The 12,836-nt window shown below is 41.0% G+C and overlaps 1 protein-coding gene across 11 annotated transcripts in view; it reads left to right on the plus strand.

Moving 5' to 3' along the window:
- Positions 1 to 12,836, plus strand: part of LOC140476474 (spectrin beta chain, non-erythrocytic 1-like) — a 330,291-nt gene that overhangs the window by 240,857 nt on the left and 76,598 nt on the right. For all 11 annotated transcript variants that reach the window (XM_072569156.1, XM_072569161.1, XM_072569154.1 and 8 more), the window contains 4 exons: positions 4,107 to 4,370; positions 11,558 to 11,776; positions 12,125 to 12,214; positions 12,343 to 12,621. In XM_072569156.1, coding sequence (XP_072425257.1) covers positions 4,107 to 4,370; positions 11,558 to 11,776; positions 12,125 to 12,214; positions 12,343 to 12,621 — 852 coding nt within the window. The remainder of the gene's footprint in view (positions 1 to 4,106; positions 4,371 to 11,557; positions 11,777 to 12,124; positions 12,215 to 12,342; positions 12,622 to 12,836) is intronic.

The following is a 12,836-nucleotide window of genomic DNA, read 5'->3' on the forward strand; positions in this document are numbered from 1 at the left end:
TACACTTGTTCCCATCTCCAGGACAATCAGGTACTGTTTCAGATTTTTGTTATCATGCATTTTGAGAAATGCATTGAAAGATTTACTGGTAAATTGGTGTCATTTTACTTGAAAATGGTCTAATCGCAAAAAAGGTAGGTGTCTTTAGTCAATCATCTGTGAGTATACTAATGTTACATTACTACAAATGGCAGTAAAAGTGACACAGAACAATTTATGTCTTACCTTGACAGTAATCAGTCTCTTGGTAAATTAGAAGGAAGCTTTTAGAAGATATTTAGGAGGTTGTGTACTGCTCTTGTGATGTATAAAGAAGTGTAATTCTGAAGGCTTCTTCAAAAGCTCACAGATGGCACAATAAAAGGAAACTTGCCAGGGAGACTGATTTGACATGGAAGTGGGTCAGGCTTCCAATACAGTATGTGGAATGTTATCCAGCCCCATCGTAATGGGCACCATGATAGTTAGATTACTTACAGTGTGGAAACAGGCCCTTCGGCCCAACAAGTCCACAACGACCCTCCGAAGAGCAACCCATCCAGACCAATTCCCCTACATTTACCCCTTCACCTAACACTATGGGCAATTTAGCATGGCCAATTCACCTAACCTGCACACATTTTTGGACTGTGGGAGGAAACCAGAGCACACCCACGCAGACACGGGGAGAATGTGCAAACTCCACATACGCACACACACACACAGTTGCCTGAGGCGGGAATTAAACCCAGGTCTCTGGTGCTGTGAGGCAGCAGTGCTAACCACAGTGCCACTGTGCCACCCAAGTTGGCCTATTAACACCACAACCTTGTCCCTTGCCTCTGATGCCTCTTCTCCCCTTAGTTCCCACAACTCCCATCATGTAATCTTCACATCACTGTCACTAACCTGAGGTACTGCATTGATGCTCACCACAACACTGACATCTACTGGACAATTGAACAATTGTTCAGGTGAGGCCTCTTCACAAAAACAGGGCAAATCTTACCTGGCTCATCAGTCTACCAATCATCATCAGGACGTGATACAAAATGTCAGTAACCGTCCTATCAAGTGCCAGTAGCTCAACAATAACCGCCTCATTGACACTCAGTTTGGGTTTTGCTAAACCCTCTCCCCTCATAGGTAAGAGTTAAACTCAAGGGGAACTGAAGGTAACTGCCCTTGGTTTCTGAGTGGTGCTGTAAGGAACCCTAGGCAAACTGGAGTCAATATGAATTGGAGAAACTCTTTGCCAGTTGGAATCATACCTGATGCAGAGGAAGATGATCATGGTTGTTCATGGTTAATCGTCTCAGCCACAGAATATCATTGCAGGAGTTCCTCAGCGTAGTTTCCTAGGCCCAACCATCTCCGACTGCTTCTTCAATTACTTTCCTTCCATCATAAGGTCAGAAGTGGGGATGTTTGCTGATGATTGCACAGTGTTCAGCATCACCCATTACTCCTCAGATACTAAAGCAGTCCACGTCCAAATGCAACAAACCTGGACAAATCCAGGTTTGAGCTGATTCGTGGCAAAAAATGCAAGTGCCAGAGAATGACCATCTCCAAAATAGAGGGAATCTGGCAATCACCCATTGCTTTCAATGCCATTAGGATCACCGAATGGCTGACTGAATGCGATAGTTCAAGAAGAGAGCTAACCACACCACGATCAATGGATATATTTAATAAATGCTGGCCTAGCCAGCGATCGCAAAATCTCCTGAATGAATAAAATAAATTATCACCAGTCTTGGTGATGCTGATAGCCATCAGCCTCCAATTGACAGGCAGCTACTAGAAAGTAGCAGGTCCCCCCCCCCCCCCCCCCGAGTTCCTCAAATTAAGGGAAGACCTACTGGTGGCTACTGAAATGCTTGAAGGGCAATTAGTTTCATTGACTGTCCCCTTTGGAGCCAGTGGGTATTCTCACTATTGCTCTAGCCAGTGGATAAGACTACAGTCAGGTCCAAGAAATCCTGCCCAAAGAGTGCAAAAAGTAGTGGAAACCCAGGGCGGCATGGTGGCTCAGTGGTTAGCACTGCTGCCTCACAGCACAATTCCACCCTCGGGTGACTCTCTGTGTGGAGTTTGCACATTCTCCCCATGTCTGCGTGGGTTTCCTCTCGGTGCTCCGGTTTCCTCCCACGGTCCAAAGATGTGTAGGTCAGGTGAATTGGCCATGCTAAGTTGCCCATAGTGTTAGGTGCATTAGTCAGAGAGAAATGGGTCTGGGGTTGGTTACTCTTCGGAGGGTCTGTGTGGACTTGTTGGGCCGAAGGACCTGTTTCCACACTAGGGGATCTAATCTAATTAGTAGATGTAATTTGAGTTGGTTGACTAAACGTTGTGATCCAGTGGCATCTCCAATCCTCCGTCTTAATGCATTCTTAAACTCACAACTTATATTTTGGATTTAACATAAGATATTTAAGGAAATTTTATTCATCATTTCATTCATATTTGCAATGTAAAATAGTGAGACCTGTATGAGATCTTAAGAGATGTGAAGAATTTAAACTGCAGCTTAAAGAGACAAGATAGTATGACAATGAGAGGTAAATCAATAGTTTAAACTTGAATTGCTGAGTCAATTTGTACTGTTACATAGATGATCTAATGTCACAACTGGCTTAGTGTTGGTGTTAATAAAGTTACAAATATGAAGTATGGCTTTGCAGTGGAGCAACAGAATACAATTGTCAGGGTTACAAACTGAATGTCAAGTCAATGTTTTTATAATGATTCTCTAAGCCATGTGACCATTGTTTGAGGATTCCTGTGTACTGTCTGTCATGAAACTGAGAAACTTCTAATTGAAGAGAGTTTGATGTGTTGCAAACTATGCATCCCTCACAACTCCCTGCTACTCGTGTGAGATTCACAGCTCAGCCATCAAAATCTTGTGGTCAGTCTGCCATATGTTTGCATTAACATGAAGTAGACAGCCAGAGAGGTGCACAAAGGATGTTTGAGATCTTTGGACCCAGGCAGCTATAGTGCAACTACTAATACTCGAATGATTTAAGTCAGGAATGGTCAAGTCACCAGAATTTGTCAGGCACAGATATCTCAGAGGATCACAGAGCAGAGGAGATGATACTGCTGGGAAGGGAGGAGCTCATGTAGAGAATTGAAAACAAGATTGTTAGTTTTTAAAATCAAGGCCTTTTTTGATTAGGAACTAATGTAGGTCAATGAGCACCAAGGTAATAGGCCATTAAGGCTTGATGGATACTAAAATATAGCAGCAGAGATTTAGATGATCTCAGAATTACAGAAAATTGTATGTGAGAGAGCAGACAGTCACATTTTGAGATAATGAAAGCATGAATAAAGGTTTCAGCAGCATATGAGCTGAGAGTGGGTGAAGTTGGAAACATAGGAAATAGGAGCAGGAGTAGACCATTTGGTCCTTCACGCCTGCTCCAACATTCAGTAATCATGGCTGATTAACCAACTCAGTACTCTGTTCTTGCTTTTCCTCATCTCAGTCCTAAATGACTAACCCTGTATCCTTAGATTGTGACTCATGGTTCCGGACTCTATGGGTCATTGGTAACATGCATCCTGTGTTTACCCTGTCTAGCCCTGTTAGATGTTTCTGTGAGAGCCTTACCCATTCTTCCACATAGTTAGGGCAAGGTAACAGTGATGGAAAAGTCATCCTTAGGTATGAGATCAGAAGATCAGTTTGGGTAAAATGTGACATCAAGGTTGGCACCATCTTGGACTGTAAGCTGGGGGAGGAATTTGGAGCAGTGACTAATCCTGTGTTTCCAGATGATGTTGCCAAGAGACATCACAGGGACCAAAATAGATCCTTTGGTACACCTGAGGTAATAACAACACAGGAACAGAAGCCATGGCTAATGATTAGTTTAAAGTTTGTTGCAAATAGATGTCATTGTAAAAATGAGATAGCTTCATTTCAATAATCCGGAAATCATCAAAGTGAGCATGTAATTTATTGTTTTGTTGTTTGTGAGAATCATTTTGGCTGTCACTTTTGAATCTTGAAGATCAGAGTTCAATTTTTTAACAACAAGTGATTGCTGCTGGTGTCGTAAGTTATGGGGAATAATGTCCACTTTTATCTCATGGTCTTTCCCTTGCATCAGGAAGGAAAGCAGCTGATGGAGGAGAAACCCGAGTTTAAACCACAGATCTCGGAAAAACTGCAAGAATTGACTGATCTGTGGAATGTGTTGGATGTCACCACTGAGAGTAAGGCAAAGCGCCTTTTCGATGCAAATCGGTCGGAACTGTTTGCACAGACCCGTGATGACCTAAACAAGTGGTTGACTGAGGTAGAGTTACAGCTGCATTCGGATGACTTTGGAAAGGACCTGACCAGTGTCAATATTCTGCTGAAAAAGCTACAGGTAATGATAGTTCTTTCTCCATAGATGCTTTCACCATTTCTTATTTTCATTTGCATTATTGAGGATGCTCAACTGGACGGTTTGTAAATAGAGTCATAAAGTCAGAGAGACAGACAGACAGCATGCAGACAGACACTATGGTCCAACCAGTCCGTGCTGACCATAATCCCAAACTAAACTAGCCCCACCTGCCTGCAGTTGGCTCATATCCCTCCAAACCTTTTCTATTCATGCACTTATCCAAATGTCTGTTGATGAAATTGATGTGGAGGTGCAGGTGTTGGACCCGAGTGGACAGAGTGAAAAATGGCATAACACCAGGATATAGTCCAACAGGTTAACTTGAAAGTACAAACTTTTGGAGCGATGCTCCTTCATCAGGTAGCTAGTGGGACAGGATCATAGGACACAGAATTTCTAGTAAAAAATCCAAGTATCATACCATTGATGCGCTGTATTGAACAAACTTAGATTGAATGAAATTGACAACGAAGTGCAGGTCATCAGTAGAATACACATGAAAATCTGGAACAGCAATAGGTATTTGGCACATTAAAATATTGAATGAATAAAGTTAGTATCACCTTTTTGATCAATATTTAGAGATTTTCTTCAAATCTAGACATATTCTACAAAATGCAAAACCGGAATGAGCAGCCGTGGATCAAAAGTACATATGTTAGATTTAGCCGTTTAGTAAAATGGCAAAATATTTTATTTTTCTAAGCATTGTTATGGCCAAGGTTGGAGGAGGGCACCAACATTTAGTCCCACTGCTCTGTGGATCACAACATAAAATGAAAATATTTCTTCCCAGTTGCCAAGATGAGCAATTGAATCACTTATCTATATCAGGTTTTAAACGAGGCTTCTTAATAAACAGGATTATTGGTTCAATATCACAACAAAAGCTATATAATATAAAGCTGTAATAGTTGGTAAATGTACACAGTCAGTGATTTGGAAGTATAAATGGTTACCCCTGTAGATATTCCAATCACATAAACATATACACATAGACTATTGAGGAAAAGAGGGAAGAAAAACCAAATATTTTTGCAGAGATTGGCTTTCTGAACAAAAATGCAATTTGGTCAATGGGTTATGCTTGAAGGCAATAGAATAAAGTGCTGGAGCCTGATGTTCTGGCACATGTGGTCTAGTCACTTGGTCTTTGAAGTCTTGCAGACACAGCCTTCTCAGAAAGTAAAATCTTGAGGTGTTCTTTCAATCATTCTTTCACCCTGAACTGATACGGAGAGTTTCCTTTTCAGAAATGAGAGAGGTCAGCTAGGCATCTTGTTCATAGCAAGATTTCCTCCAAGAATTGGTCTGGTTGATTACATATTTGACATTTCCATCCTGAGAAACAGTCTCCGACTATTCACCATATCCATGCTCATAATCTTACACACTTCTTTCAAATTACCCCTCAGCCACCAACGCTCTCGCAAAAGCAATCCAAGTTTGTCCAACCCCTCCTTACAGCAAATACACTCCAGTCCAGGCAGCATCCTAGTAAACCTCTTCTGCAGCCTCTCCAAAGCCTCCAGATCCTTCCCCTTGTGCAGAGACCAGAATTGCACATAGTACTCCAAATGTGGCCTGACCAAAGCCATACACTATTGCAGGATGACTTGCCAACTTTTATACTCAGTGTCCTGATGGATGAAGGCAAGCATGCCATACCTTTACCACCTTATCCATCTGTGTTGCCACTTTGGGAGAGCTATGGACTTGGACCCCAAGGTCCTTCTGTATAGCAATAGTCCTAAGGGTTCTGCCATTTACTGTATACTTTCCTCTTGCATTTGACCTCTCAACATGCATTACCTCACACTTGTCTGGATTAAACTCTTTAAATCAGTGTCACTTAAGGTTGTAAGTTTGCTTGCTGAGCTGGAACGTTTGTTTTCAGATGTTTTGTCACCAGTTTTTGTCTCCAAAATCACAAACACCTGTGGGCACCATATGCTAAAACTAGCCTGAAGATGGGAAACCAATGCCATCTGACTGAGGGTCACCACAAACAATTGTACTTCCTGCATGAGTGCCTCAGGAATTAGGTACGACCAAAATGGTGACCAAAGTGGTCTGAAAACAAACCTTCCAGCTCAGCGAGCAAACCTACAACATGAACCCCAACCTGAGGTGCATATCTAAAATCGCAAAGTATCACTTAAGAAAATGTATTGCTTTCAATACAAAATTGTCTCCTCGCTTGCCGGATGAACAGTATCGAATTCTTCAGAAAAAGAAATTCAACTTCTACCTACGCATGTTCTTGAAATCACAATCTCCAGCTGAATTTGTAATACTTTTTGCTGGTGTGAAAACATGCACAATCCCAGAAGCCATGACTAATTTTGGAGTGTCCGCATTAAATGTTTCGATGATAGCGTGAGAGTTTGCAGAAACACAAACTTTCCTGAAGTCAACTTATACCTAAAATTCCATGATCTTCTGCACCATATGCCAATATGATGGGAATTACTGGGGTAATTGAAAGGAAAGATCAGCCCTATTTGTGATTTTACTGGTCACACAGAGATGATTGTGAGTATTAATTTGTTTTTTATATTATTATTCTGGAGACTACATGACACATACGTAAGGGTGAGAAGTATTTGGTCAGTTTGTGGTAAACCTCAGTCACACCTGCAGGTTCAGAATGATCAGGTGATTAAAAAGATTCTTGGCTGTGTTGATTTATGCCAATTTATGGTGTAAACTGCCAAGTGATTTAACGCGTTGTAATTTCTTAGTGCTACATTCAGAGAAGGAACATAGGAAGAGCAGTAGAAAATTCAGAATCTGAATAGTCTGGCAGTGCACACTGAGTAACAGAACCCAGGCATAAAATAGAGCAAGAAGATATGGCAGCCTGGAGACAACGTTAAGTTATAAGAAGCAAAAAGTGGTTGTATATAGTGAGGCTCACCCGTAGGTCAGTCCTACGGCTGCTGCTTTTCTTAATCTATGTTAATGATTTAAACTTGAGTATACCGGGCGGAAGTTTGAAATTTGCAAAACTTCGAAATATAGTGAACAGCATGAAAGGTAGACTGCAAGAGGGCATTTTCAAGCTGGTGGGATAAGTGGACAAGTGATTGATGTGATTTAATACAAAGAACTGTGAAGTGATAAATTTTGGTAGCAAAATGTGGGGGGGGGCCCAATAAAGTGTACAGTTCTAAAGGATGTGCAAGAACAGAGACATTTGAGATTAGTCATTCAAGGCAACAGGGCAGATTCAGAAAGCCGGTAGTGAAGTATTGAGAACTGTGGGGTTTATAAGTAAGGGTATAGAGTACAAAAGCAAGGAAGTTCTGATAAATCTAAATTCTGGCCACCTCCCATTTGGAAGGATGCAAAAGCTTCAGAGAAAGTGCAGAATAAACTTACAAGAATGGTTCCCAGAGGTATGCGGTACAGTTACAACATTTAAAGACATTTGGTTAAGTGTATGAATAGGGAAGGTTTGGAGGGATATAAGCTAAGCGCAGGCAGGTGGGACTAGTTTAGTTTGGAATTTTGATCAGCATGGACTGGGTTGGACTGAAGGGTCTGATGACACTGTGACTTGAAGTTTTTAGTTATATAGTTTGATTGGGAAGAATGGACAGACCAGTTAAATTGCTTTGGCGCAGAGCTGGTGTATGTAAATTCAGCTGAGCAGCCTTATTCTCCATTGTTTCCTGTCGATGATCCTCTGAGTCCACGTGTTCTGACCTTGGTCATGAGTATCCCAAAATTGCCCATACTGTTCAGGAATGTGTAGGTTAGGTGCATTAGTAAGGGATAATGTAGAATGATATGGGATGGGTCTGGGTGGTATGCTGTTCGAAAGGTTGGTATGGACTTGCTGGGCTGAAGGGCCTGTTTCCACACTGTAGGGATTCTATGATTCAAGTGATTTATCAAAGGACTGCTGAAACTCCAAATTTCTACAGCAATATCTTGTGTACTCTGAGTTCCTCCTTCAAAAATTCAAGAAGATTGGCCAAGTATGAACTTTATTTTTTGAAATCCCTGGTAGCTCTCATTTCAATTTTTGCAGTACACCTTTGGGTAAAGTTTTCATTATATTTCCTACCACTGACATAGAGTCATAGAGTTGTACAGCATGGAAACAGACCTTTCAGTCTAACCCGTCCATGCCGACCAGATATCCCAACCCAATCTAGTCCCACCTACCAGCATCCGGCCCATATCCCTCCAAACCCTTCCTATTCATATACCCATCCAAATGCCACTTAAATGTTGCAATTGTACCAGCCTCCACAACATCCTCTGGCAGCTCATTCCATACACGTACCATCCTCTGTGTCAAAATGTTGCCCCTTAGGTCTCTTTTATATCTTTCCCCTCTCACCCTAAATCTATGCCCACCATTCCTGGACTCCCCGACCCCAGGGAAAAGACATTGTCTATTTACCCTATCCATGCCCCTCATGATTTTGTAATGAAGCCACCTTAGTTTCTATTTGCTTGTATTTGTTCTATCCCCACTTTTCAATCTAAATAATATAATAATTTGCCTGTCACTCTTCTAATGCTTTTCAAATTAATTTTTTAAACTGCATATTAGTCTATCTGCTAAATCTCCTCAAATTTATTTTAATACACATGCTTGTAATTTATCCAGATCAAGGTTTTTATCTTCTTTAAGTTTGACTAGTTTATCACTTATCGTCTTATTTTCTGTAGTCAATGTCTTCGTATCTTTTTTGATATGTTCTAATGTCCAGTAAATATGACAGTAAAGTAACTGCTTACTACTTCTGCAATTTTGTGTCATTGACTGTGATTTTATCTTGTGTGTTATGACCTTAACTCTCCTGATTTTTCTTTTGTTACTTATGTGGAATAATATACTGATAATTTTATAGCTCTTTGCTTTCCTGTTTACATTTTGATTTTGCTCCAAACATTTGCCTTTTCTTAATTTGACCCTCCTCTATTTATCCAACCATGGTTTTTCAAGATCATTTGAGTTCTGTTTAAAGCAGAATGTAATTTTTTGGAACTCTATTAATCGCCATTTTTACTGTTGTCTATCTGCACGCCAACCTTTATTGACTCTCAACATTTGGATCAACTGAGTCAATTGCAGTTTTCAAGATTGCAATAGATTTTTGTTGGATAAGGGGTATCAAGAAATTGAAAGCAAAGGTGGGCAAATAGAAATGAATCTAATTGAATGGATAGAATTGGCTTAAAGGTCTGAATTTTCTACTTTTCCCACGTTCCTTCCCTGAATGTAGCACTAAATAATTACATGATAATTTGAATGGCAGTTTACACAATAAATTCATAAATCATCGCAGCCAACAATCTTTTTAAATCACCTCATTGATATTGTCAGAATTAATTTCTTTTTTCCTTTGTTGACTGTCATTCCTTGAACCAGTTAAATGTTTTTGAAATGTGTGTACAGTTTCACAAAAGAGGTATGATGGCATGCCACGTTTATTTGAATAGTTTGGGAATTGTAAAATCCATACCGGGGTGGGGGGAATAACATTGTAATAAAACAAACATGGCCCCGACAGAAAACAAAAGAAAGGACTGTTGTCATTAAATATAACTGCAATGACAGGTAGAGGAATGCATGGGAGCTAGTGAAGTTGTTTAACACATTCATATTTTCTGTCAAACTATATTTGACAAAGATACAACAATGGACAGCTTCATATGGTGTTTTTTGTGGAAACTCCATACAACCAATACTCCTTTTTTTTTAATCTGTAAGATGATGAGATATAGGAGTAGAAGTAAGCCATTCGGCCCATTGAGTCTCATCTGCCATTCAACGAGATCATGAGTGATCTGTTAATCTTCAACTCCATCTGAGCCCTGTGACTGTCTGATCTCTGCTAATGATCTCACATTCCTTATTGACACAAAATGATGTCAAGTGTTTTGCAGTTTCATCCAATGAAATTCTACCTCTGACTGAGTCTTAGGTTGGGTGGTGGGGTTTTTGAACCTAGTGGGAAGTTATCATTAAATGACTTTTTCTCACTTTTCTTTTGACATGTGGGCGGCACGGTGGCACAGTGGTTAGCACTGCTGCCTCACAGCGCCGGAGACCCGGGTTCAATTCCCGCCTCAGGCAACTAACTGTGTGGAGTTTGCACGTTCTCCCCGTGTCTGCGTGGGTTTCCTCCGGGTGCTCCGGTTTCCTCCCACAGTCCAAAGATGTGCAGGTCAGGTGAATTGGCCATGCTAAATTGCCCGTAGTGTTAGGTAAGGGGTAGATGTGGATGTGGATGTAGATGTAGGGGTATGGGTGGGTTACGCTTCGGCGGGGCGGTGTGGACTTGTTGGGCCGAAGGGCCTGTTTCCACACTGTAGGTAATCTAATCTAATCTAATCTAATCTGTCACCATTGGGTTCTTTGCCTCTGTATGGTTTATATTGAGCTTGAAAATACTAGAGGTTGAAATAAAGTCAAAGGAGTTATGGAAGGGGGTGGAGGGGCAAAGCCTGGATTGGGGAATATGAAGAGCTATGAATTTGGAGATGTGGCTTACCTTGGCATCAGGGAGTGTGAGGGGCCATGGATGCTGTGAGGAACAGTGTACATTGGTGTGGGGTTTTGTTAGGGGCATAACTAGGCATGAAGAGGTTGTTTATCATTTACCTTCCTAATGGTTTCCACATCTAGACTCTCATGTGTCATGAAGCATACCCTGTTAAAGACCTGGACTGACTCCATGAAATAATTGGGATTAGCTGGGTGCAAGCTCACAAACTGATCGAGACAACACTCTGAAAGCCCAGGAACCTGGTTGGGAATCTGCATCCCATCCCCTGATTTGACCACCGTTTTTATATAGCTCCTAAATCCCCCCGACTCAACGCAAATCCAATCCAACATCTCAGATTGATGAAAGATCATCGACCTGAAATGTTAACTCTCTTTCTGGATCTATAAATTCTTCTCATCAGTTGAATGTTTGAAGCATTTTCCATTGACATGATATCCGATCAGATCTGATCTGAAACATCTCACATATTGAGACATATAACAAACTCCATGGAAAAGTTTTACCTAAGCCATTGATTTATTAGTCAGTCATCTTGATGTAGTGGATCCTTCATTCCCTATTGGGTTCAAAGGCACATTTTGCAATGGAGAATTGAAGATGCCCAAGTCAACTGTTTTTTGTTGCAAACAGATATTAGAAAATCAAGTGGACATGCGAAAGAAAGAGGTGGAGGAGCTTCTTTCTCAGACCAGAATTCTCTCCCCAGAGGGACTGATGGAGACAGATGGGAAAGAACAAGATATTGAGAGAAGATTCTTACAGCTGATGGGTCCTCTGCAGGAACGGCGCCAAAAGCTCCACCTATCGAAGATGACCTACCAGTTTTACCGGGATCTGGAGGACGAGATTGTAAGACTGATGTGTCTATTTTTCACTAGGACATAGTGAGGATTGCAGACGCTGGAGAGTCAGAGCCAATAAAATGTGGAGCTGGAAAAAGCACAGCAGTTAAAGCAGCATCAGAGGAGCAGGAGAGTCAGTGTTTTGGGCAGGACCCTTCCAATAGTCCTGATGAAGGATTCTGTCCGAATCGTTCACTCTCCTGCTCCTCTGATGCTGCTTGACCTACTGTGCTTTTTCCAGCTCCACATTTTATCGTGTCTGTTTTTTCACAGCATGCAACTAAAATAATAAACTATGTTGAGATAGCAATAGCCTTGTTTGTGTGAATAGGTATCATTTCCTGTTTTCATTTAGCTTTGGGTGCAAGAACGAATGTCTTTAGCTACAAGTACAGACCATGGCCATAACCTCCAGACCGTCCACCTCTTGATGAAGAAGAATAAGGTAAGTGGTATTTGTTTCCTTAGTCCTAGAAGAATATAGAAGTTCATGGTTCCAGAACATAATCAGGCCAACCTCTAAAGTTTTGCTTACACCCATTACTGCCATAAGACTTCCTTCTGCTTCCACAGACTTTGCAGAAGGAGATACAGGGACATCAGCCTCGTATTGATGATGTGTTGGAAAGAGGAGAGGCAATGGTTGTGGAACAAAGGCCTGATTCGGTTGCTATTGAGGAACAGTTGAAAGAGTTAAAGGAATTATGGAACAAGCTGCAAGAAGAAGCAGAGAAAAGACAAAAACGCCTGGAAGGTGCAAATGAAGCCCAGCAATATTACATGGATGCTGCAGAAGCTGAAATTTGGATGAGTGAGCAAGAGCTATATATGATTGCTGATGAGAAAACCAAGGTAAAACTTAATTCTACATGTATTGTATGATTTCACTGTTCCATATCAAATATCCTGGAGTGCGTATGTTAGAAAGTTAATAAGATAATTTATTTGTATCCTTGGACAAATGATTTCCAACATAAACAAGATGCTTTGAAATATCATTGGAAGGAAACATTAGCTCGTTTCTGTTTTTAGTGACTGTGCTGAATATGAGAAAGTCTTGTACAAGA

The sequence above is a fragment of the Chiloscyllium punctatum genome, chromosome 4, assembly GCF_047496795.1.
Source record: "Chiloscyllium punctatum isolate Juve2018m chromosome 4, sChiPun1.3, whole genome shotgun sequence".
Lineage (NCBI taxonomy): Eukaryota > Metazoa > Chordata > Chondrichthyes > Orectolobiformes > Hemiscylliidae > Chiloscyllium > Chiloscyllium punctatum.